The sequence below is a fragment of the Alosa pseudoharengus genome, unplaced genomic scaffold, assembly GCF_046254945.1.
Source record: "Alosa pseudoharengus isolate Yale_2024_CS ecotype anadromous, Long Island Sound unplaced genomic scaffold, YU_APseudo_1.1 YU_APseudo_1.1_scf_4, whole genome shotgun sequence".
Lineage (NCBI taxonomy): Eukaryota > Metazoa > Chordata > Actinopteri > Clupeiformes > Clupeidae > Alosa > Alosa pseudoharengus.
This window is the reverse complement of record NW_027468774.1, coordinates 19345861-19373600: the sequence shown is the minus strand read 5'-3', so window position 1 is coordinate 19373600 and position 27740 is coordinate 19345861. Positions and strand designations below refer to the sequence as shown.

Genomic DNA, 27740 nt, shown 5'->3' with positions numbered 1-27740 from the left:
ATCTGGTGTCACAACACCATCAACACAGTGCAATTACTCTTTGTGACAGAATGTGGGAAGTCCTCTCATTGCTAAGATACATGTCATAGAGGAAGTCGTAGAAATATTAATAGAATGGTTATAAATCACTTCAAACATACCACATAGGCGCACACACACACACACACACACACACACACACACACACACACACACACACACACACACACACACACACACACGGCCTCTACTTTGCTGTGGGGGGTAGTGACTAATTAAAAGCTGGGCAGTGGGATATATTACAACAGCCCTCACACACAACCACATACACAAACACACACACAAACACACACACACACACACACACACACACAAAGAGAGAGAGAGAGAGTGGAACTCTCCAGTGGAATGCAGTGACTAACTTAAAGAGTTAGATAGAGACCGTCAGCAATGGGAAAGCACAGACGTCTGGATATAAGTGGCGGAGACTCACCAAGCTCTCTGGACACTGGCGATATGGCTGCATTCTCCCCAATCTTTGAGACAGCATCAAAGTAGAGCCTCCCAGCCTGGGTCATCGCTGCAAGAGACATTTCCCACATGCGCTATTTGCAGTAGTCATTGAGAAATGCTGATTGAATGTGACATGTAAAAGTGTTTTACTTCATGTCATTAACAGTGATGTCCTAGTGAAGGTGTGCATCATGACGGATGGTTAGTCTGACAGGTTAACACAAGTAGGCCTCTTTACTGACGGACATTAACATAAAAGCTAAGTAACTTTGAAATCTGAAGGCTGAGGCTCTTCGTGCATGTTCCAGCTATTCTAACAGGAGGTACCCACCTGTCACCGATTTCTCATAGCTCTTGCCAAGGTTGGTGAGGTTCCGCAGACCCGGGTTGAACTGTTCCATAACATTCTGGAAAATAATGGAACAGTTATTCATTTCCAATGTTTGGCCTGTCATCATGGCCATGACATAGAATTTTCAGTTTAGGCAAGGCAAGGCAATTTTATTTATATAGCACATTTCATACCAATGGCAACCCAAAGTGCTTTTACACAATACAATGAAGATAAGATAAAACAAAACAAAATGTATTACATAATAGAGAGTTCGAAGGAGTGTTAGGTAAAAATGTAGAATAGAGAAAAACAGATGAGGCAGATGAAGCAAAAAAGATGATCTAAGAAAAGGCAACAGAAAATAGATGGGTCTTGATACTGGGTTTAAAGCTATCAATTGAGGGTGCAGTTCTAATTGAGATGGGAAGCTGGTTCCACAGGTGAGTAGAGTAGCGAGTTTAGTATCAAAAAGATCCCTGCAGGTCCATTTTCTCAGGCGTTTGCTGGTTTATTCACAGATCACACTTTACTTGGACCTTGGTTTCCATTCAGCATGTATTTTAACTTCTGTATAACGCTTAACACAGCCCAACTGAGCCAATCATCAACCACTGATTTGAAATATATCAGAAGCAATCCCAGGAGTCTCGACTATAGCTTTAGAGTATAGCCTCCATGGTCATGCAATCTGTAAAGACTCACAGACTAACCTACAAAGCCACACAGCACTGAAAGTGCCACAGCCTAGTGTCTGAGATCATAGTGGGACATGTAACCGGGTTTGTTGGTGGGGAGAAGGCATGCCTATACAAGCCTCTGTGGTCCGATTACTATACCAACTATATGAGATATGACACTTTCACCTTTCCGGAATAATGTGAGACTAGTTTCGCCTTTTCTGATGCTGCTGAAACCAGCTGTGCCAGATGATATGACGGAGGGACCTGTTGAATTCCGAGTGCACAAGGTGACCACTATGGTCTAGGACTAGGTTTAATGAAAGGTAGCCCAAAGAAAACTCGGGAGAAAACTAAACAAAAACAGAGAGTCAGAAATACATGTGGTGTAGATCTTTACGATAGTTTAACTAACATCTTAGAACATTTTAAAAAAAACGTCTCAAGGTAGCTACATGGAGGAAAAGCTAAACGGCTGCCATGCTTATAACAACACTGCATGCCCTACCAAGTGCTCTCTTGACATTTGTTCAATTACCCACCTTGTAGGTACTCTCGGTGAGTTTGCTAACTTCGTCGGGGTCTCTCGACATTTTGGTAATCCCTTTTCAAAATAAGTAGAAATTGTCACTGATCCGGAAAATTAATAAAATACGATTAAAACTTCAGGACTTCAGTCTCGCCTTTGGTGACAGTTCAGCATTAAAATATCTTCAGGTGTTCTTTTATCCTCCAAGAAATGTTTCCCCAGACACTAAATGCGATCAGGTGTATGGCTCAGCTTTGTACCGACGGGCTGACAGCTTCTTGCGCTGAGCTGTCAAACTTCTGCATGTAAGGTACTTAGCGAGGATAGGAAAGGGTGTGCAACGTCACCTCCTGAATCCATCCTCATCACCGCCTAACGAATAAATCGGGAAACGATGCCTCCTGGAGGCAAAGAACTCCCTCGCACGAAAGTGTGGCACAAAGCAGTCCAAGTGAGGCAAACAAGATTGTGCCAGTAAAACTAACATAAGGGAAGCAGAGACACTGAGTCTAGGCCTAGGCCCTACTCTAAAATATTCAGGGAAATTCACTTACAGCAGTTGATGCTGTAAATAGGCCCGCAGAAAACAGCGATAGGCTAATAGACAAGGTCAATTATTCATTGTTTATTTTATTCATCAGCCTACTAAACAATGTCAATCTTCAACAATCATTTCAGTAGCCTAAATAATGTGTCAGGCAGGTACCCAAACTAACTACGCACATGTCACATATTTTATCACCTTTGTCCACAATTTTAAATAGTTTGCTAAGGTCTTAATAATTCACAGCCCTTTAAGGGCATGTGAAATTTGTACAAGTTTCTGATGTGTACGCAAGGAGAAGCTATCTTGTGCGTCCCAGAATTGTATAAAAAATGATTTTGTTGGCCCATGTCCTATTTGCTTTGAGTTTCTGCTCAGCACAAGAAACTTGAAAACATTTCTCCACGTGGCCCTTCAGGGGCTCTGTTAGTGAAACGTGTAAACTTGGTCAAAATACCCAAAGGAGAAAACACCACAACACCGTTTTCAGTGCGCCCTGTTTGTGTGCTTGTCTCTTTGCCAACACAAGCATTGCAAGATGGCTTTGCCTAGGTCCTGCTAGGTATAAATGCAACCGCTCACGCTTTGTTCTTCAGACGAGGCACAATTAACACCTGTGTGGCCTAACACATTGTCTTTTATTTCGCCCTGTTGCCAAAAATAGGCAGAAGTGACTGCCTTCATTTTAGGAGCAACATACACTTGTATCCATATTTAGGTCTACTTTGTCAGTCCAAGCATCAGAGGCGGACAGAGTACACAGCTTCATTACTTGAGTAAAAGTACAGATACCCTTTGCTAAATTTTACTCAAGTACAAGTAAAAGTAGCCTACAGCAGTCAGATGTCTACTTAAGTAAAAGTACTGAAGTACTTGTTTTTAAAAGTACTTGAGTAGGCCTATCAAGAGTACAAGAGTAGCCTACATTTTCTAAATATTGCATTACTACTGCCACAGTGCTTACATTTATGTACAAAAACATCCTACATGTTGCCAGGGATGGGCAGTATTTTCTAATACATGTATTTATACGTATTTCAAATACAAAATACTATTTTGTAATTGAAACACTTCAAGCGAAAACTATCATTAACTTGTTCAGAACATTGAAATAGTCTGGCGAGGTGGGTCCACAGGTTGGCACATTCCCGGGATGGACCTGCTGCGTCTTCATCCATTGTTTGGTCCATGGTTTTATCTCTTATCTAAATCTGACCATGGAGTTGACTTTGACGGAAAGCTAAAGGTGATTGCTGATAGGCTGTCCCAATCAGCGGCGCCTGCACAATCCAATCACATTTGAGAGGGAAACAACAAATTGAGGGTTTCCGAGATTTTTCTTTTTTCCTTTTTTTTTAGAAGTAGTAACGGGTAGGCTACTCACGGTTATGGATAGAAATGTAGTGGAGTAAAGAGTACAATATTTACCTCTCAAATGTACTTGAGTAAAGTCATGAAAAATGATACTCGAGTAAAGTACAGATCCCTCAAAATTGTAATCAAGTAGCCTACTGTACTCAAGTAAATGTACTCCGTTACTGTCCGGCTCTGCCAAGCAGAGCTAGTGAGCGGAGCTGGGGGTCGTTTCTAGAAAAGTTAGCAACGACGTTGCTCAACCACCATGGTACGACGCAACTTGCGACCAAACAACGACACTGTTACACCTGTTTCCAGAAAGCATCGTACATGTGTCGCAATTCGCTACCTCCGACGTTCGAACACCGTAGTTCCAACAACGTTGTTGATGATACAGCGATACATATCATTGGTGGAAACAGTGGCAACGTGTAATACCCCACCCCCTAGAAATTCTCTGCCACAGCCTATGTTGACATTTTTCTCATTTAAACCGAGTGATTAATGCTGGCATTGCCATTATCATCTGCAAAAATCTAAACCTATTAATATAGTATAAGTATATAAGTAGCCTATATAAGACATTTTACTGAAGCCGACCAATATGTGCCATTATTTGTGTTAAATATCTATGTTGGAAAAAATACATAGCCTGGACGAATGTCTGGGTATCCCATAGATTATCAACTGTCCCGTGGCTTAACGGCAGCGCGTCGGTGCACTGCGCGCTCGGCCGGAGTTCGCATCCTATCTCTTCTATTCATCTCTGAATAAGAGTAGGCCTACGAGACAATAGGTTTTGACCATACATATTTATGTATATAATTACTCTACATCGGGAGACCATAGGTACAATATATCAGTCAAAAACAATTGAATCTACATGTCACACCAGTTCACCTGCAGGTAGCGAGAAGCAAGAGGAAAATCTCACATCAGAAAATCGAACCTACAACGTTGGGATAACTAGATGTACCGCAGAGCGGTACAAAATATGACCGCCGCCCAGTCCAGCACATTTTTTCCACAAAAAGAAATCACGCTGAAAGGCCTATATGATTATAACTCTCACTAAATTGCATTATCCACACTCAATTCTCACTGGTATCTGCTAGACAACAAGTACCAAAACATTATTAGTTCATAGATTTTACATGTAAAATTCATTTTATACAACCCCACCTCCATCTTGCCTGTTCATAATTCTGAGAAATTCTTGATTGTTTGTGTTACAGTATGTTTATGTTATGTGTGTGGGTGTGTGTGTGTGTGTGGGTGTGTGTGTGTGTGTGCGTGCTTGTGTGTGCCTGCGTATGTGCCTGTGCATGCAAGCGTACATATGTCTACTGTGTGAGTATGTGTCATTCGTATGATTACTGTGAATGTATGTGTGTGTGTGTGTGTATCTGTTTGTGCACATGTGTGCACATGAAATGGGTTAACATGACCCCTGGAGGCAAACATACGGAAAAAAATGGTCATCCTAGGCCCTACAGTTCTCAAGATATTCACAGAGAACTGTGTCTGCCCTACCCTCTTTTCGGGGGGTCCAGTCCAGCGGGGGGGCTACAGATCAAAACGAAAAATGACGGTTCCATGCTATCCATGTGGGGGTACATGCCCACCAAGTTTTGTGTACCCCGGTCTTTCAGTGTCCCGGTAATCCTTGTTGGTGTACGTCACTAAATGTACACATAAATTATTTTATTGTAAGGCCCCCCATGAACGAAAGTACACAAAACTTGGCATGCATTCGGAGGCTGTCATAATGATCCTACACTTTTAATTTCGTGCAGTTTTGACCTTGTCAGCCAGAGATATTGTGATGAAAACACCTAATTTTTTGCTTTTTAATTTTTAACTAGGTGGCGCTATACATGAAATAAGTGGTAATGGGATGGGTTGACATGCCCCCTTAAGACCAACATACATAAAAAAGGTGGACCTCCTAGGCCCTACGGTTCTCGAGATATTCACAGAAAACTGTCTCTGGCCACCTACAGGCCAGTTGGTGTATAGTAACATAAATTAATTTATTGTGTGGCCCCCCATGAACGGAATTCCACAAAAGTTGGCATGCATACAGAGGGTGTCATAATGATCCTACACTTCCAATTTCGTGCAGTTTTGACTATGTTAGGTCACAGATACCTTCAATTACAACACCTCATTTTTACTTTTTTGTGTTTAACTAGGTGGCGCTATACATGAAATGAGTGGTTATGGAATGGGTTGACATGGCCCCTTGAGATCAACATACAAAAAAAAAATAGTCCTCCTAAACCCTATGGTTTTCGAGATATTCACAGAAAACTGTGTCTGCCCTACCCTCCTTTCGGGGGTCCAGTCCAGCGGGGGGGCTACAGATCAAAACGAAAAACGATGGTTCCATGCTATCCATGTGGGGTTACATGCCCACCAAGTTTCGAGTACCCCGGTCTTTCAGTGTCCCGGGACTCATTGACGGAAATTTGGGCATGCGAAAAAGAAAAAAAAAAAGAAAAAAAAAAAAAAAAATTCTGACTAAACCTATATGACCGCCGCTTCGCTGCGCGGCGGTCATAATAAGTCATCTGCTTTAGCCACTACACCATTTAGCACTGCTGATGTAGGGGTCTGTGAAGATTATAATACTAAAAGCAAGGCAATACTTAAATTAACATAGATAGCAAGAATTACCCAAGTAGGGGAGTCAGTGTCTTAATCAAAATTAAGCTACAGGATAGATCAATCATTGAGTCACGAGATAAACATCCACTTCGCAAATTTTGGTTAGGCGGTTGTGATTTTTTGGTTAGGCGCTCCGGACACCAACAGGAACTACCAAGGAACGACACAAGTGCGACTGCCTAGGGGCAGTAGTTCAAACGACCAAACTTTGCGTCCTTTTTTGCGATTGAGAGTTCGAACTACCTTTTCTAGAAACACCAAATCGAAGAACGATGGAGCGTACTACCAAGGTTGCGACGCAAGTTAGCAAACGATGCTTTCTAGAAACGACCCCCAGATATACGGCCCCACCGTTTAACATCGGCAGAACCTCCGGCCTTACACGTATGTCTGAAAGCGCTTGTGAGCAACAGCTGGCAAAAGGACGTTATGAGAACCGTTTAGACTCTCTTAAAGTGACAATGCGACATTTCAAGTTCAAGTTCAAATCGGCAGAATTTCTTAAAAAATAATAATATGTAATACATTATTGGCCTTTTGTTTTACTTGTTTTACTTGTACTAGTTGTACTACTAGTTTTTTTTTTGGGGGGGGCGCCAATTTGTTGTTGCATACCCCTCAAAAAATGGGTAGCTGCCCCCCTGTGTAACCTGCTAAAATACATTTCGTGAGTCAGCAGTTTGCGGAATGAATTAGCCAGTGGGTCCCATTTAGAAGTGACACTCGCGCCTCCAGTTATTCACAGAGCTGCGTGAAATGTAATGCAACTTTTCGCCACGAGGTGGCAGCTTAAGTCCGCTGTAGCATTGCCGGTAAACGGGGCAGCTGGCTGCATTCAGAGGCTTTGCAACGGTGTTTGGCAATCCGCGAACCGGTGCCAGGCCGTGCTGGACCTAGCCTAGTTCCGCGAGAAGCAATTATCTATTGCCTATGATCTTCAAACTATGAGCCTCTTCGACGAGTAGATTGCTGGTCCACTGGACCACGAATTTAGGCTAGATTAGGCCTATGCCCGGTGCTTTTGTCTGTTAATTTTGCGGCACAACTGTGGGAACCGTGGACCGAAAGAAAAAGAAACTAAATGTTTCCCTGATCAATGCATAGGCCTACTTCTTAATTGATCAAATATAGAGGCATAACATTATAGGTGGTAGTGGTAGGCTGTGAGTGCTCATTCAAAGTCTATGCGTGTCTGTGCAAGTGAAACTGACAAACTCGTGGGTAGGCTAAGTAACTATATTTAAAACAATCAAGAAGTGGTTTATATCGTCTCGCTGGAGTGCGCACATAATAGGCCTAATCGCTATGCCTACTTGCCCATCCAAATAGAGGGCTTTCCTTTGTTTCCTTTGTATCGTGACCAGGGTTGGGTAGTAACGGATTACATGTAATCTGGATTACGTAATCAGATTACAAAAATCAAGTAACTATAATCAGCCCAGATTACAATGAAAAAATTGTGTAATCAGATTACAGTTACATTGTTGGGGATTACCTGATTACATTTTATCATGCAAACAATGCAACTTTTTTATGATAGCCTAGCTATCTTTTAATTTGACAAGCAGTTCATTCGGATGTTCACTTTTTAGACTTTTTTAAGATATAGTTAAAAACAAAATTATTCATACCCCTGGCAAGTATTGATTTTTTCTTGACCAATATGTTTGTTCTTACTTAAAATGACACTTGCACATGGCAAAAGGTTGCAAGACAATGTGGTAAAAACATGGAATAAGTGTTAACACTAGTTAAGTGTTTTTATCTTTTTTAACATTTTTATGAAATATTGCGTGTTCAAAATTATTCATACCCTTTTTAAACAATCACTGGAAACATCTTTATTTACCACCACAGCTCTCAAAATGGTTCATATAATACCCACCAAGCCTCTTCATGTCTCCACAATGATTGTAGACTGCACCTTTTTAGCAGCAATCTGGGGTTTGAGGCAGGAAAGATTGTTTGCCATCACTTTGGCCTTGTGCTCACTTTTTTGACGGATTGAGGTCCGCTCTAAAATGTTGATATTGTTCTCTGTTAACCATTTCTTGCCTTGTTTGGCTGTATGTTTTGGATCATTGTGTGGTTTAATGTTCAAATGCTGCCTTTTGGGGCAGCCATGGCCTACTGGTTAGGGCTTCGGCCTTTGGGCTTGCTGGTTCGACTTCACTAATTCACGGATTGGGATAAATGCAGAGACCAAATGTCCCTCACGGGATCAAAAGATATACTTACATACTATTGGGGCAGGTCCCTCTTGTTTTAGTGTTACCGTTTACTTTGAGAAAGTCACCAGGTCCCCCTGGTTGAAAAACATCCCAAAATAATAATTTTCTCACCCCCACAATTGAAATGGACATGGTGTCATTTGGGTTTAATGCTTCCCTTTTTTTATGCCAATCTCAGACCATGTCCCTGGGTCACAAAAATCCAGCGAAAGCTAAATTCTTTGTCCAGGTGTGCCCTTATAAAGGTTAAGCTGAGTTGTGCATGTTTGGAGAAGAGTGGAGAAAAATAGAATGAGAATTCTTTTATCAATTCTGTGGTGGTGTCTTTTACTTAATGGGCATATTTATTGAAGTAATCCTAAAGTAATCAGATTACGTTACATGTTTTGGTAATCCAACTGATTACGTTACTGATTACAAAAATTGCCATGTAATTTGTAGTCAGTAATGGATTACATTTCAAAGTAATCTGACCCAACCCTGATCGTGACACATAGCCTAATTCATTCCATAAACTGTTGACTCACGAAATGTATTGCAGCAGGTCACAAAACTGATTTCGTGATTCTGTTATGCATTTCGTCCACGTAATGGAATTATCATGACACATAATTCATTCCGTAAACTGCTTACTCACGAAATGTATTGCAGCAGGTCACAAAACTGATTTCGTGATTCTGTTATGCATTTCGTCCACGTAATGAAATTATAGTGACACATAATTCATTCTGTAAACTGCTGACTCACAAAATGTATTGCAGCAAGTCACAAAACTGATTTCGTGATTCTGTTATGTATTTCGTCCACGTAATGAAATTATCGTGACACATAGGGTAATTAATTTCGTAAACTGCTGACTCACGAAATGTATTGTAGGCTATTCTATTATGCATTTCGTCCACAGAATGAAAGCATATGTCACTGAATGCATTTCGTAAGTTATTTAGTTACTACGTGGACGGAATGCCTTCTGTAACACAACACAATACTTTCGTGGAGGAAATTGAAATGTGATTCACAGAATGATGTGTAGGTGCATTCCGTATTTTCGTAGACAGAATTACTTTTGACCAAAAAAAGAGTTTATTTCGTCTACGACAGTGAATAGTGCATTCAGCATTATGTCCACGAAAGGAAAAGGCCACCAGTCAATTTCGTCCACGAAATTATATGCTCTCTTAGTGTTTCGTGGACACAATGCAAACCAATTTGTGTATTCCGTGGACAAAAGGCGTTACGATGTAACATGGTTTCGTAATGAATATATGTATTTCGTCACACAAAAGTCATTCTATCCACGAAATAAGGCATGTTACATTTGGCGCCCCATAAAATAATAGCATCCGAGTTTTACTTCAGCCTTACTTAAAGCATATTCAAATTGCTCACGTTTTTCTTTGCTGTCCTTAGCATGCTTCTTAAATTCCAAAATAAATCTCACTGGAACAGTTTCACCCAGACCTCTCAAGTCTCACGCATTGAGCGTAAGACACACGCATTTCAATGACTTCACACGCTCACACGCCACACATGGCATTTCTCACTCCGAGAAATTATTAACTTGCCCGCACAGACATTTCTATTGTTATAGGTCACTTTTAAAATCATGTCTTATTATATAATTATATCCTGGCCATGGATGCATTCATCATTGCATCTGTATTCAAAAATGTCGGGTAAAAAGCAATTAAGCATCCTCTCATTCACCTTGAGAGGAAAGCCCCCTAAAAGGTCCGGTTAGTGGATGCTCAGAGGTGGCGAAAAGGCCCATTATTGAATTGTTAGTGCCATGTGTCAAATCTTTTCTTTTGAGCAATTATAAATTATACTTTTGCCCCATTTTGACTTAGGAGGGCATTGCTCCTACATATTTTAGCCAGTAATCAAATGCCTGCTCTCTTTTGGAAAGCTGAGGCACTGTTGGAAAACAACTGTGTGATGTACTGACACGAAGTTACAAAGGCAAGATTATTCTTTTCTTTTTCTACCGGATAACAAGCACCTTTGAACTGACCACATTTCAGCCCTCTAGATCTTTACTTGATATGACATGACTTGAGTCCTAGCATAGGTCTTGTCATGCTGTGAGCAAAAGTAGATCAATATAGAATGACAACATGAGTACTTTAGACCATTATTTGCCAAGGTATACCTACTCATGCATTTTGTAAAATGCCCTATGAAAACTCCCCATAGGACTTTGGGTTATCCAAAATGCATACTGGCAATCAAATGCTTACTGCATATGAACCCCTTATAAGCATAATCTTGGCCTCAAATGAAAGGTAATACTCTGAAGTTTCATGCTTGCATTTGGATTGTAGGCTACTTCAGGTTCTGATATGACTTCACTAAATGTGGAATAATTACAAAAAATACAAATCTATACAATTTCTATTTCAATTCAATTGGTGTGTATAAGATTGGCTATATTTCGCCGACCTGGGGCTGGTGCGCTAGCTGGTGATGCTAGTTGCCCGTGTAAATCCTCACACCCCTAACGGCTCTAACCGCTGAGTTGGAAGCTTGGGCTTTTAGCTCAGTGGTTAAAGCGCTCGACTCCCATGCCGGTGTGTGTTGAGGTGGCGGGTTCAAGGGCCGTGAGCGGCTGACGAAACGACCTCTGTTACATTACATTTGGCTGACGCATTTTTAGCCAAAGCGACTTACAACATGGTAACAATTTTACGTTTTTAAGCGATTCTCAACAATTTTAGGACAATTTAAAGAACAGTTTAAAAACAGTAGAGTACAGTAAGAATAAGTGCATCGGTGAGTGCTGTTACGTCTCAGTTCAAGACGGCTGGTGAGTGCTAGGATCAGCAAGACTTGTTGTGAGTGGTGCTATGAGAGGAGATGTTCTCTAAAGAGCTGGGTCTTCAGGAGTTACACTGGAACATCTGAAGGCCAGGGGCGCCTGCAGGAATTAATGCTATGGTACGCACACCGGAATCATCGCACACCCCCCGCCCCCCCGCAAAAAAATAAAATAAAATACGTGTGGACAATATTTGTCCGTTTCCCGGTTTTAGCCCCGAGCATTGGTCAGCAAAAAATTAGCCTACATAGCATAACAACATCCACATTCAATAATACAACAACAACGTCTACTATGACCTATTCATTTGGACAACTTGATACAGCCCTATACAGGCTAAAGTTACCTTGTTTTGTTCTTGACGTCTGGCTTTAAACAGCTGTAATGCAGTCTAACGATCTGACAAGCACACCAATTGCCTACCTTGTTCTTGCCCATCTGGAATAACTCCTCTAGCTTTGCTGCCTCCATACTTTCTGTTGTTTAAACTTGTGATATCCATCATGAGTATTGAATTAGTGAATTAGCTCAACATTGTGTGCTGATAACCATATATAGATAGATAGCCGAGTAAAAGAAAACAAGTAGCCTACGTGCCTGCATGCGTATTGTGTCTCCTGCTCAAACAAAATGTGTGCGCGTTAATTTTGATAAGTGTTCACTAAGTTACGTAATAGAAAATTGTAAATAGCCTGATGCCAGCTAATGGGATACTGTGCATAGTTGGGAAGGTATGGTGGGCCAATTTGGTGTGAATACACATTACACACACACAAGGGACATTTTCTCTCGTTGTTGAGCCTGATGGTACGCACAGTGCGTACGGACGTACACCTGCAGGCGCGCCTGCTGAAGGCATATTAATAACAGCAACAAGAAGTTGTAGTATTATTAATGAAACCCCCCCATTCTCGCAACCAACCCGTCTGACCAGCCACCCCTTTAACCCTCGGACGGGGGGGGGGGGGGATTTCACTCTTACCTGTCCTCAAAACTTGAGAGCCCTGGTGTCACCACATATTGTTCTTGCTCTACATTGTTAGTATCTAGTTGTTTTGTAGGAATAGTATGCTTGTAAGCCCTATGACTTTCAGTTTCCTTTTTAAAATATTTAGCGACTTCATCTCCAACGAACTTACTGTAACGTCGGCATGCTGGACTAGTCCTATGTGCTACGGACTCTGGGACAATGCATTCTGGGATACGGGGGAGAACTCTGGGGGTTGTTTGTGTGTGTTAATGCCTTTATTTACTGTTTTAATGTCCGTGTTTTAGCGTGTTACCCCTTTAGGTCTTCCTCGTGTGTGATCCTTTTTGTGTGGGGGGCTGCGTCCACCCCTGTATGTGTAGTGTGTGTGTGTGTGTGTGTGTGTTTGACATGCCTAGTGTGCGCTGTTCTCGTGATCTGTATTTTCTCCCCTGATTCTGAATGCTAGCCTAGAAAAGCTTCTCTTGAACAAAGCTCTGGCTATGCCGAATCTGTTAGGTCAATATGTTTGTTTTGAATTGTAGCGGTCTTGGTTACACGATGAAGACGTGAGTACAGGGTGGATCTGGGCATGCCTCACACTCGTGGCGTAAGCGGTATCGGAGCGAAAATGGAGCGGGACAAAGCGGCCGCTCTGGCCTCTGAATAAAAAAGTACTCCGCGCTCCAACAAAATTCCATTCGCTCCGCTCCTCGCTCGCTCGTAGCCTACTCCGCTCCGCTCACTATAGCTCTGCTGCCAAGCATGTGCCTTAATTACTCTATAGTTAATTTATAATTATTCTCTAAACAATGTGCTGAGTGCCATTAGAGAAGAATGGTCGTACTCTTGTAATAAGGGCATTTGTAGGCCTAATATGCCAGTTTGAAAGGATACAATTGGGACAACATCCATTCATTATTCAGTCAGTGGAGAAAAGTGTGTCTGTAGCCTATGTTGCGTTCGTTTTCAAAATACCTGTGAGATATTAACCAAGGGTGACATTACACAAGTGTCTCTGTCTATAAAATTAGGCAAGAGACTGAGACTCAAACTGACATTTTAAAAAGACATTGCTGATGCAAACACCCTGTTTTTGCAAAATAGCCCTATTTTTATTTCTACCTTTGTGTTAGGTAGCCTACATGATGAAAACATCTGGCTATGCTGGTTAAAGGTTATAGGAAAGCACAGAGAAACATGCTATGTTTTCCATTTGCACATTTGCTATACATTTTTTTTTTTACCAAACTTGATCTGAAAATCCAGGCAAGTCTGATTTGATACCCCACCATTTCTCATACATTGCTCAGCAAAAATACCCTCTGGAGGGGATATGGTTACTCATGCACAAAGTTACTCATGCGTATGAGAAAGTATCTGGTGTAGCCTACATGCGCAAACGTTTCTGGTGCGCAACCTATTATTATTAATAGGCCTATTTATGTGCATGTCCCTTTAAGGGACTCCATATCACCAGATGATGTCAAGTCTTTAACATATTTTTAGGGAATAGCCTGCACATTTTTATTTCTTATGCTTGTTTTGGGAACATCTTTTCTGCCATACTGCAGTTCCAGTAAAATACAGTGCCATGAAGATAGATTCTATTACCAGGAATAAACTCGTCCAGTTTCATCTGCCTTTGAATTAGAAAGTTCCAATGTTGCCCTCAAGGGGTCACTCAAAACTAACAAGAAAAAAAACCCTCGTTTGACAGTGAGAATAAAAATAAGAAACACAGTCACGAATACTCTTTTTGCACAGTAAAAACAAGTAATCGTGTTAAAGCCTTTGTGTGGTTGAACACTGAAATAAACCTTCATGATATCATCTCTTGAAGTAAATAGTGGCCTATAGGCTGGTTGTTTTTATGAGGTCTGCCTGGCCTGGACCATTTCAAAGACAAACAAGATATATGGTGTCAATGCAACACTGTTTTTTCCCCCACAGATGGACAAGGCGTTGTTTAGAATGTCTGTGAGCAAATTATCTCATATGTCAGTGTGTTCTCTCTCTAACCTATGACCTTCTTCTCTGGGATTTCAGCATTGGAGTGCAATGATATTCTTTAGCTACTGTATCTTGAGGCTTGAAAACTTTTGTTGGTATGTGTATTCCCTGTATGTCTCAGAGAACCATGCTCAAAGGCAGCTTGTAAATGTTTTAACTCAAGTTCAAGCCCTGTAGATGAAATGGCAGGTGGGCAGCCTCGCTGATATTAGCTGGAATCCAAAAGCAGCAGCAACATCTGCTGTTCGTGCCAGCTATAGGTAATCTGAGCGCCACAGTGCTGCGCCTGCTAAATACACAACTTGAAGTGTGGACTGTTGAGTACTCTGTACGTAGTACAGCACCTACATGTGTAATATGTCAGACATGTCAAATAATAATGCACAATGAGCATACTGATAAAGGGAGAGCCTAATACTTTGTGCATTAATGGATGAGGCCTGGGCTTATGAATTTGACCTTGGTCTTATCGATATTCTTTATTCTTTTTATTTATTTTTGTGATGAACACAATTTGCATGTGCCCTTGCCTCTGTAGCCAGTTGTGTACATTAGGCCTGAGAAGAAGAAAAAAGGACACTTCTGAGGCTAGAAAAGCACGTCTCATTTACTACTCTCCTCAATCACAGACTTGTTCTATCTGTTCTGGATGACATTACCTTCGAAACCTTTCCTTTCAAAACAGAGACCATAAATTATGTTCATCCTTTTGTTTGTATTCCTTGCTTTGTTCCACTTAATGTATTGTCCCCTTACAATAAGCCTAGCTTTTGTTGGGACAGTCATCCAAGGTTTACAGAATCTCAATAGGATGCTTTTGTGCTGATGTTTTTATGTTATTGAGAGAGAAAAATCCACGGTTGCTGTTGAGCCTCATTGGATAGAGCTTGGATGTGCGACGCAAAGACGAAGAGAGTGAAGTCAGAGGAGTGGAAGAACCAGATGGAGCCGAATGCCTACTGATTGTAGGGGCTTTGTCAGTTTGGTGCTGAATTAAATAGAAAATGGATCAACAGTAATTCAGAATCTTCCACTAAACTCTAGCCGAATGCTTTTTGTGGAACATTGTTTCTAAAAAAAGAAATCGGCACTAAAACTATTTTTATGTGTGTTCTGAATCTCTCTTTTTCTAAATCCTACTTTGATACGTTGTGTTCGGGGGGACACTGGGCTTCATTTCATTTCATTGGCACAGTGACACACTTTCACATCACTTCTCCTAATAGCTGGTACACCTGTTCACTGCTGTTTGTGATGACAGGCTGTCACGCGTGCTATTGAAAATGCCTGTTTTCATCAGGATAAAACATTCATCATGGCTGTAAGAGCCCAATGAAACAAGACAGAGCAGTTTACTTAGCGAGTCCCAGACATCGGACACCACATGGCAGCCCACAAATGTGCACAGAACCGCCCGCAGTGCAGATGTGGGTTTAGGTTGCACAGAGCCACTGATGGAACCCCCGAAATGCAAACCCCCCCCCATGGGCGATGCCTCGTTTGCTTCTGGGCTGACCTTCAGAAAGTTCTGAGTGAGTGGGATTGTTGGAGTGGGCCCAGCTAAGCGCAGATCAATCACCCTGGCACCGCATGGAGGGATCAATGTGTCTGAGTGAACATCTGTGCCAGAAGACCCTCCTTCTCTCAGGTCCTCAAGAGAAGCACAGGACTGGCATGGTCTGGTCTGGTTTGATCAGCCTTGAACTGTAACTCAGTCACTTTCTCTCTCTCTCTCTCTCTCTCTCTCTCTCTCTCTCTCTCTCTCTCTCTCTCTCTCTCTCTCTCTCTCTCTCTCTCTATCTCTATCTATCTATCTATCTATTTAAAGATCTATCTATCTCCATCTTTAAAAAAGAGATGTAGACTCTGATTTAGGAACACACACACACATGCAGTCATAGTGTCCCAGGGTCATTCAGTTTAATAAAGGAATTGTCATGGCTATTCTCTGTTGACCTTTAAGGTAATGGAATCCATGCTAGGTGGTCTGTATGAAAACACTGCCATATTTGTGTTCTCTGCGCAGTACATAAAGTGATTACACCTGGCAGCCATGTCAAGCAAATACGAGAAAGCAATTCCATTTGCGAGAGGACACACACACACATACACACACAGTGACACACATGCGCAAACACACAAACACTGGGACCTGACTTCTTTGAGGTTGTCATGAGCGTAGAAGTCCTTCAGAGTACTTCGCAGGTCAAATATGAAATGGCTTTGACACGACGTGTCTATTTGCACGGCCCATTCCCACACACACATACACACACGGCGAGTGGTCTGGATGCTCTAAAAATAAACATTTAAATGGCTTAGCCACAGTGGATCCATTTCCTGATGAAAGTCAAATGATGTGTAAATGTCAGCCGAAGGGGAGTGGGAGAGAGAGAGAGAGAAGGAGGGAGAGAGAGAGGAAGAGAAGGAGATTATCATCCAGGAGGACAGGGTCTGACCCCAGGCCTGTAATCTCGCTGTGTTGTCCCTGTGCATCCTGGGGGAATGATGATGATGCGGGAGAGGGATGCAGTAATCCAGGTAATGCACTCAGCCACAGCTGTCTGGGAGGAAGAGGCCTGTGTCTGATTGGTTCCCACTCGGGGTTGGAGACACAGCTGGGTGTGACCAGTGTAGCCATGTTGGACTGGATAAGGAGGCAAATCTAGACGCAGGCACATGTTTGTGTTTACTGGTATGTATAGGTGTTGTGTAGGATGGGATATGCAGCTTTTTCTTTGATACTGTTTCAGGAGGTTAGGCCATAAATTTGTTCTGTGGGCGTGGATCAGTTGAAGTGTTTTCAACAAAGCTGAAATATATATGTGTTTTCTACTAGGCTCTCATTGAAGTATGTGAGTGTTTTTGTTTTGAACATGAGGTGCATGAGAGCTCTGACAGATAATAACACTTCTTTCTTTAGACACTCTCGAGAGACATGCAGTGTTTGGATGTACTTTAACACATTTCAGACTAAATTACACCTTTCATTACCAAAGCTCCTGTATCCAAATTTGTGCACAATCCTTTTCTAGTCCCCATAACTGCCTTGCATGACTGAGATTTTACTGCACCAGAGTCTGGCATGGCCAAACAGCATTTGCTGAATACATATGCAGCAGCCCCAAGATAAACCTTCTCTATAACCCAATACTGTTCAATATGGATGGAACAAATAAAATATCATTGAAGATACGGCACAGGTACATTAGTATGTATTAGATGACAGCAACTGAATTTCATTGTGGATTATATTGGCTTTTCCAAGGGAGCACCCTGGTTTGAGTTAAACACATCAAAAACATCAAACAAGGGAGAGATAAAAGAGTGAGGTGGGAAAAGCTAGACAGAGTAGGAGTGTATGTGTTTCTCTCTCTCTGTGTGTGTGTGTGTGTTTGTGTTGGGGAGGCTTTTCAGCATTGCTTGCTTATAATAATACTTTAATGAAAGTTGCCTTCGCGAGGGTCCTAGGGGGCGAATGGTGGTGAGGAATGTGAGGAATCGCTTTGCAGACGTCATTAGCCTGAGTGAGGTCACACTGCTGTTCAGAGATCCCCTGCAAACATAATTAAAACGCATCTTTTGGGTAGATTTACTGGCGTAAACACGGGGCATTCAGTGGGATGGAGCCACCGTTATTCATATCTCTGTTTTTTTGTTGTTGTTGTTGAGTCTTTTTGTGGCATAGTCGACAGGATCAGATAAGCCCTTAATTACTGGGTCCACGCTTTCGTGCTCTTCATTTCAGCTGCAGAAAAACAACTGTCGGCAACAATGAAATTACATTTTCTCTGCAAACTTTACCCAGTCCCTCTTACAAAAGACCAAACAAAATCAAATCTTTGTCTTGTTATTGCTATCAGTGCACATTATGGAAAAATCAGTAATGATTTGGAAGAACTACTCCAAATGCATATTTGTGCATATTTTAGATGACTATGGGGAAAGTTCTTGATGCATATGGCAAATAAATAATTTAATTATTATTTTAATTAATGACATTGGTTCTAATTTCCCAGTAATTTACATGTATATATACAATAACAATGTTTGGATTATCACTGAATGGTTTCAATGAACACCATATTCACGTTTGTCAAACTGACTGATGTGATGCATATTTCATATACACACTTTACAAATTCTGCTAATTCCGTTAAATAGGGCTTAAGTGACAAAGCAATTCGAATATGACTGCCTGAAGCAAGTGACATGTGAATTAGCCACAATGACAAGCATGAAAGAGAATTACATGAGCTGCTCTCAGAGTGCGACCTAGATAGCTGATGCTTATAAGCCACTGATTTTTTCATTTCCATGTGGCAGCTTGCCCAAACAAAGGATTTTCTGCCATTGAAAACATTCTGCTATGGAATGACAGGCAAAGGGAAACAACAGAAACTATATATAACAATATGGATACAATGGAGAAGTTATCAACACCACTGCCTCTTAAAATAAATAAATAAAATAGTAAACTCTCTAAATCATTCACAAGAAATATCATGAAATGGACTGTCATGTGTACTGTTAAAGAGTCTTCATTGGCAGAAATAGATTAAGAGATTAGGATTAATTCAGACTTATGCATTCCCAATTACTGCAGACAGACTCCAAACTTTTTCAGCATTAAAATACATAAGACACGCATGAATTATGAAACATTCATTTATTGGGTGCAAAAGGGCATTCATCCACACCTCAACATTGAAAAGCATAGAGTACATCGTTTTGGGGGGACAGAAAGAAGGAATGACAGCAAATAAATTTTTCAATTCCTCTCTCGCTCCAGCCTCCTCTCCTATTTCTCACTGCGCTGATAGCATCACAATATGAGGTCTGATCCCTGGGCAAACCCACAAAGCACATTTGGTGCTCCAAAAGAAAAAGGCCATTGAAACATATCATTTATGATTGTGAGTAATCTCTTACATTCTGATACAAAATGAGAAGTACGTACATGACAGATTCTCAAAAAGTCACTGTCTTTTGAGTGTAGAAAAGTTAACACACATTTTAGAGCTAGTGCTGTGTTTTCTTTCCCTACATTTTATTTATGAAATATTTATAGACAATGCAACAACAACATTCAGATGTCTGAAGTGATCGGTCAATAATTTATAGTGTACATCTCTGCAACATTCCAGTGGGGCCAAAGTGCATGAAGGCCCATCTAAAAGACAGCTATTAGACAACTGCACCAGTGAGTCAGCAATAGCTCATGGACTGATACAGTGCACATTTAGAAATAATGAATTTACCATACATAGTTAAATCATAAAAAATATAGTCCTTATCTTACATTAAATAATAATGATATATCAAGAGTTCCCTTTTCTCCCAGAATTCCTTGGTCAATTCACAGTCCAACACAGTATGTGTAAGATTGACAGGCATTGCGGTGTTATCAGTAGGGCATCAAAAAAGCAATAATAAGAAAACAAAAATATTTGAAGCAAAAGGTCAATTCACATTTTATCACATATGTACACACTGCACAGCAATACCAAAACATTTTGGATTTCATAATGTTTCATGAAACAAACTGACTGCAAACTAGTCTTGAGCAGAATAAGTATCCCCTTCTGACATAATCATGAATGCCCTCAATATTATCACCGTTTCATTCTAGAAATTCCTGGTCTTAACTTTCCCCCTCATCCCTCCAACCCTCCTCATCTTTTCCCAGCACACGATTGCTCTGCCGAAGGCTCATCAGGTTGGGGGGATAACCCAGGATGAATTATGAGTCACGTCCCAAAAACGTGGTTTATATAACACACATAATTTCTCTCACCAGTCTCTTCGCATGCCAGTACAGCACGGCATGTTTCATTGGCGTTGTTCTTGACTGGCGTTTTGCCCGGTCCCAGTCCAAGACTAAAAGCCTTTACCAACCCTTTTTTGGTCTTCATAATGTAACTTCTTTGAGAGATAAGTTAAGGGTCATGGACTCATAAATGAAGGGTCCCTTAAGCAGGTCCACTTCCAACTGCGCACACAAACACATGCATACACACACGTGGACCTGCTGACGTTTAGCCCAGGCTGAATTCCCGCCAGTTCCTGGCAGCTTTTGCGGCTTTGCTTTTAACCTCACCGGGCCGAGCCCCACGAAAATCAGCTCAGGATGGCAGCTGCTCAAGAGGAAGCTGTATTAGCGTAGATTTACAAGAATGTGGATGTTCCCTCCACTAATCTGAAGCCTTTTACACGCAAGACACGCATACACCTCTGCGTACACATACATGCACCCACACGTACGATGGGGTGGAACAGTGTCGCATAGAGACAATGGTGTTCATGGTAATTACAAATGGTGAGTGGGTAGAGGTGCTTGGCAATCTTTATGACCCTCAGACACAGCTCAGCACACACTAGAGCCTGATCACAATGTCAGACTAGACATACACCACATGACAGTAACGTTTATAATCCCATGCATTTCAATCTGGATTGTCCACAATATGCTAAAATCCTCTGTGATAAGTATATATATGTTAAAATGTAAGCATATACAAAAATAAATTGCACAATTGTAAACAGCTTTCTAATATTTTTTTTCTTTTACTGTGAGCCACAGAAGAAGCATATCTAACCAACTGGTGACAGAAGAGAAAGTTTACTTCAAATGAGCAGCTTTAGATTGCCATTCATCACATCTGCTAACACGGACAAAAGGACAAAAGACAAGAAAAAGAGCAGAGAACGTTGCCTTGTTTCATGTTTTCAGAAAGAACACAGTGAATACTCTGGAGCACGAGTCACCCTTTCTCCCAAGTAAGAAAGTGTGAAAAGCAGCACAGAGAAGGTGAACTCACCACGAAAGACCCCAAAATGAACAAACAAACAAAATAACAACGACAAAAAAAAGTGCAGACTTGCCCCCTTAAGAATCAAACAGGCGATCCTCGCATATCTCCAGGGCGGCCTTGGTGGCACCACCAAACACCTCCACGTTAGCGTCCACCCAGGGCACCACGTTGCCAGGCATGTAGGAGGAGCAGTTGGCCATGCCAGAGATGTCCACTGGCCGCAGGACACGATCCCACATGTTGAAGTGGCTCAGCTCTCCCACAAAGGCCTGAGTTGCATCAAATCTTCCTCCTACAATGTCCTGTAAGTGTTTTAAGAATGGCAGTTAGGTTATATACAGCAGTGGTTTTCAACCACTGTGCCGGGGCACACTATAGTGTGCCGTGAGAGATCATCTGGTGTGCCGCAAAGAATTACCCAAATGTCACTCACTGGTCCAGAAAAGCAACTGTTGCATCAAAGAATTTATAACCACATGCTCTCATTGATTGTATGATTGCACTATTTGTGGTATGCGGGCATTGTACAACGGGGGCCCCATATCCAGTATTCACAGAATCATCACATATCCAGTTCATAACAACAATTAAATTAGATATAGTCACCTACAAATGAAATAGAGGGTGCTTGTTTTATTGAGCAGGTCTTGCATAGAAGCCATAATAAGGCCATATCTGTGTATTATTTGAAGTTTTAGGCTATGGTATGTTTATTTTTTCTTCACACAGGATGTTAAGTGTGCCGTGGGACATTTTGAGTGTCAAAAGTGTGCCGTGGCACAAAAAAGGTTGAAAAACACTGTACACACACCTGTTGACCATTTTCACACTGGATGTGTCTATGTGGGTGTCTTAATGTGATTCTTTGTGCTGAATGGGGATGGGTAATGCTAGATGAGGCGGATCAGATATATGTCACATGGGTGGATGGGATGTACTGTATGTGTTGCATGTTTTTTTTATATGCTGTGTGGATGAGATATATGTCACAAGGGGTGAATGGGATATATATCTGTTACATGTTATATGTGTTTTATATGTGTTGTTGTGCTATGGGACATGAAAGAAGATGTGTGGAAATGATTATCCCTATGGGACTATAAAGACCCTATCTCTATCTCTCTACAGTCCTTCCTACGGTCTCACTCTTCCTCTTACAGTGAACAAGTAGTTTTATTCAACACTCATGTATGGTTGTTACAATGGAGTTGATAGAACCATGAAACTAAACAAATTACAATGCTTCTACTTAGCTTTATGTGTACTATTGTTTTGATTGGTATTTCCAATAAAACATTTTGCTTGGTATTTCCAATAACATTTTGTTTTCTTTTGTCTTTTTTCCACCCAGGTTTTCTTGATGCTTCATAGCTGAGGATTTCAAACTTACATGTATCCTCCCTGCCAGCTACTCCAATCAACAGTAGTTAAGTACTGAGAAGGTGTTTGGGCATATGCATATTAGATAATACACAGGCACTGCCTATTAGGCTAAATGTACACTTACACATTTTCCACTCTAATGGCTGTTGCACACTGGACCATTGCAAAGCAAACATGTCTGCTATTTATATGCTTTACTCAGGGAGGCCTGTGCCCACTAGAGTGTATGTGTACACACAGTGTCTGAGGTGGCGCCAAAGGGGCGAGGTGGGAACGTGTGGCGAGGACATAGGAGGTGACGTAACCTGCTCACCGTCGCGTGAGAAAGAGGCATGATGTATTGCTCCGCTCCATCCCCAGGGTCCAGCCCCAACCCCCTAACCGATCGCCCCCCTCCCCACCCTCCCTCTACCTGGCCCATTGGGGGTAGGAGACTGAAGGCTGCTGAGCTCTGTGATCTCACCTGCTCCTGGCCGAGGATGATCACTCCGCCAGGCTTAATTGGGTGCCAGGGGGCCAGGTTATCTCCGGCACCCAGCCGCTCGCCGTCCTGATAGGCCTCCCAGAAGCCGTCTCTGGTTGTCCAGGTGATGCAAATGTGGTGCCACCTCCCGTCGCTGATGGAGAGGGGAAGCTGGGCCACCTACATGGAACACAGAGCAGATCTTATCAGCACACTATTCTGAACTATCCTATCCTATCATATCCTATTCCATTCCAACCCATACTTGCATGCAACACAGATTTTCACGCTTCCTCTATGCAATTATAAACTCACATAACTTCAATAAAACCAACCACTCAGATGTGTTTCTATGCAGTGCATGGCAATGATTTCAATTCTGGGCTTGAGTGGAAGGAGTCCTCTTACAAAAGAAAGCTTTGGCATTACAGCCATCTTCATCTTTAATGAATACAGAAGCGCTTAAAGACAGGGCCGGCGCCATCGGCTCTTTTGATCCGTTACATCAGCCGAGAGCTCCCTCGGCCTGAGCACTGAATGCTGGGTAAGTCGGAGGCCCCCTCTTCAGTGGCTCATTTCACGGAAAAACCATGGTGCACCAAAACCGCGAATGCCACCTTGGCACGGGGCAGAGAATGAGCTATTACTCGAGAGGAATGGAGCATGGTCTGTGAGGTGCATTAATAAGCCTCGGTTTGTCTGCATCCTCCTGGCAAACACACACACACACACACACACACACACACACACATACACACATACACACCCACACATGTATAATGCATGCTGTTTCGGGGGAGCTGGGAGGGAGGCTGCCTACATCGATAAAATGTCAAACTGACGTGTTGGGGGGGGAGCCTCACAAACTACTCAAGATGCCCCACTTGAGTCGCATCACGACCACCCTTCATTTCATGCTGGGGAAATTACGCTCTGCTTCTCGCCACTTAATTATTTTGGCACCTCAGGAAAACACTGCTCTCCCCATAATGATTTATTGTGCATTTCAGCTCCTTAGCCTTGACACGTTCTCTCAAGCGGGCTCTCTGCTGCACACAAACGATGTTACACACGCACACCTTCATTTGGCAATTAACACTGTCATTACCAGGCCGGGACTCTGTGTGTAACATGGATAACATCAGGTGTCTGCATATTGTGTATGTGTATTTGTCTGTGTGTGTGTGTGTGCATTTACAACAAATTGCAATGACACTTGAAATACAGAAAATGGACGACGCCACTGTTAACACGTGTGTACAGGAGTGTGTACCGTCCAAAGAGTTCCCCACCTTGTCATTGACGAGCAGCTCAATGGGATTGTTGCCCCACTCGATGAGGACAATCTCGTTGGCCTGGCCTGGTACCCCGTAGGAAAAGGGGGTGCCGATGCCTGGCCGGGCACTGGACTTGAGCCACATGCAGACGGTGAAGGCGTACATCTCCGGCAGACTCTTCTTGATGCGTCCGTACAGGTAGTTGGTGCGAAGGGGCAGAGACACTTTGAAGTCCTCCGGAGACTTGAAAGCGCTGTTACCTGAGGCCAGGAGAGCGTGCGCGAGAGAGAGAGACAGAGAGCGAGAGAGAGAGAGAGAGAGCGTGAGAGAGAGAGAGAGGAATGTGAGAAAGAGTGCAGTGACAGGCGTGTCCTGTTGTGCCGCCAGTAAGGGGAAAAGATGAGCGGAGTGATGGATGAAGGTCATGACAGATGGCTGGGCTCCAGTCAGCCACTGGCTCAGTCTCAGATGACTCATTGGATATGAATGGACAATCAGTCATCTCCACATGCCGAAGGCCCATGCATTGATCTGAGGATTAGGCTCTGGCAGGTGGGCCACTGATGACTCTCCCTTAATATGCATAAAGTATATTATGTATATTATGGTGCTTAAGTTAGTGATGAATGGCACTATGAACTGCCTCCAGGATTTGAAATGACTAGGCCTTACTATTTTTGTATTTTGTTAGAAGTCACTTGCTGTGAACAGCCATGGTCTGACATATCATGAACAGATAAATGTTATCTGAGTCATTTATGTGACACTGTTTTTGCATGCCTGTCTTACTGCTGGTAGCGAAATGAATTTTACCCTAAAGATGTCTATATCTTGTCAAAGCCAGTGTAGCTTATAAAAACATTATAAAATGTATGAGCGTCACATAAAACAACCTCAGAAGCAAGCACAGAGATCAAAAACAGAAAGTTATGTCACACCACTGGGATCAAGGTTTTGAATCCCTGGGCTCAGCAACCTCATATCCGATATGAAGCACGTGGTAGTTTTCACTCTTCTGGATTAACATACTTACACATCATGATGGACAGTGTGGTGGCAAATACCTAGACTGAACGTGTATGCAAGTATGTATGTATGTATGTATGTATGTATGTATGTATATGTATGTATATGTATATGTATGTATGTATGAAGGCATCTTTGTATGTGTGTATGTATGTATATTTATGTATGTAGGCTACACTACAAAACGTATACATTGCACTGAAAAGGAGCCTTACTTCTCTCCAGCTCTGCAATCCGTTCCAATAAGGAGTTGAGCGTGCTCTCGGTACGCTGCCGGTGGGCAGCCGTCTCGTTGTACAGCTGCGCCTTCTCCTCCTCCAGCTCGGCCACTTTAGTCAGCAGCTGGTTCTCTAAATCGCTCAGCCGGCGCCTGAGAAGGTCGCGCAGCTCATTTGGAAAGGTTGCACCTGAGGCGTTGATGCGCAGTTGCTGCTGTTGCTGAAATAAAAAAATAACAACAACATTACACCAATGACGGACACCCACTATCAAAATGTGAGGTTAAGATAATACACTGTAGAAAGGTTAGAACAGAGAAGTGCTTTGGGCAGTTGACACAGGTGTCATGGTGATTTATGAAAATACAGACACAGTGGCATGCAACTATAGGCATGGCACTACACTTACTATATGGTAAAAATGAGCAGCAAGATTAGAATTGATTAATAGTGTGTGTGTGTGTGTGTGTGCACGCGCGCCCTCGCCTGTGTGCATGCGTGTATAGTATGCTTTGCATGCGAGGTCTGTTTCTGCTCTAACTCGAACGAATTCTGCGATTGTTATATAGATCTATCTGAAATCGACCCGATAAACCTGTTGTTTGTAACTGTCTAAGTGAATAGGAAATCCATTTAGTAAAATCTTATCCAGTGGATGGCATTATTTCATGTTGGCTGTGGCCACATACATAGATTAAGAATGATCTCTTCACATGTCAATTTATTTGTCTCCTGTGACATAAAACTTGTTACATCCTTTCATCCCACATGATCTCTAAATTTGTAATTTAGCCTACAACTCTTTCATTTAGCTTACTTCACCCTTACCTCTAAGTTCTGAAGGCGATCTTTCAGCGTTTGCATGGTCTTCCCAAGTTGCTCTATGGTCTCAGTAGGATCACGCGGAAGGTCCCCCATTGTATTCTTATTGAAGTCCTTGCGCCTCGACCCTTGGCCCCTTCCTTTGCCCTCTCGCGGGGAATCTTGAGTCTGAGCCTCACATCGTGAAAGTTTGGCATTGAGCTCCTTTATGGTTCCCTGCTGGCTGACGATAGTCTCTTTCTGCTGCAAAATGGTTTCCCGTAGTTGGACAATGGTATTCCTCAATTCCTCTTCCTGAGCACTTGCGCTCTGCACTCTGTTGGTTGCGGACACGGGGCAGCTGAGATCAGCCCCCGCGGGCACAGCGGTGCAGACAAAGCGGTTGCCCTTTGTAACGTTCGCGAGAGCGACCTGCCCTTTACCGAACGCATAAACGTATACAATTCCTATTAAGAGAGTGATCATTCCGACAGCTGGTGCGGACTAACAGGTGTCTACGTCTGATAAAAAAAAAAGCTAGCCCTTGTTAAGACCACATTGGCGACGCGTCTCCAAATAAATTCGTGACAAACAGGCAATATGAGGGACCTGGCATACCACTACTTTTCAGAAAACCGAAGACAAAGCTGTTCAACAGAAAGCATAGCTCTTAAGCACAGCACCACAAATCCGCAGAAGTTATGAAAATTACATGAACACTATCACCAAAAAACAACAGCAAAGCGCACCAAGGATTTAACGCGAAATGCATTACGCATTAACTAAAGAAATGCTGTTAATGTTGCAATAATTAACTCAAAACATTGTAAAACTTTCTCCACATAAATCCCGGTCTTAAAGTAGCTTAATCCATCATAGTTTCAGTCCAACGTGGTGGGAGTCGAGCTGTCTATGTTCAGATGCGGAGGTGAACCCAACTCAGGGAAGTACAGCAGTGAGTGGTGCTGAAATGACAGCAACCGATGTTCCGCGGATTAATATACTGCGCGGTGTTTGACTACGTCGTCGATTTGAATGAGGTTCAAGTTACGTCACGTATTCCCATCTGAGGGGAATTATTGGTACAATTCGCATTTGGTCAGTCTGTTCGAATTACCTAGCGGAT

The 27740-nt window shown here is 42.3% G+C and overlaps 2 protein-coding genes across 2 annotated transcripts in view; both read right to left on the bottom strand.

The window, feature by feature from the left end:
• baiap2l1b (BAR/IMD domain containing adaptor protein 2 like 1b) overlaps positions 1-2328 on the bottom strand; it is a 49325-nt gene extending 46997 nt beyond the window's left edge. Inside the window, exons 1-3 of the mRNA XM_076265162.1 lie at positions 2046-2328; positions 824-899; positions 473-559 (exon numbers count right to left, since the gene is read on the bottom strand). Coding sequence (XP_076121277.1) covers positions 473-559; positions 824-899; positions 2046-2096 — 214 coding nt within the window. The 5' untranslated portion in view covers positions 2097-2328. The remainder of the gene's footprint in view (positions 1-472; positions 560-823; positions 900-2045) is intronic.
• Positions 2329-21520: 19192 nt separating this feature from the next.
• nptx2a (neuronal pentraxin 2a) lies at positions 21521-27100 on the bottom strand. Its single transcript, XM_076266814.1, has 5 exons — positions 26642-27100; positions 25811-26027; positions 24585-24829; positions 23293-23472; positions 21521-21748 (listed from the first exon to the last, which is right to left on the bottom strand). Exons 1-5 carry the CDS (start codon positions 27098-27100, stop codon positions 21521-21523), a joined length of 1329 nt encoding a protein of 442 aa, XP_076122929.1.
• Positions 27101-27740: the final 640 nt, after the last annotated feature.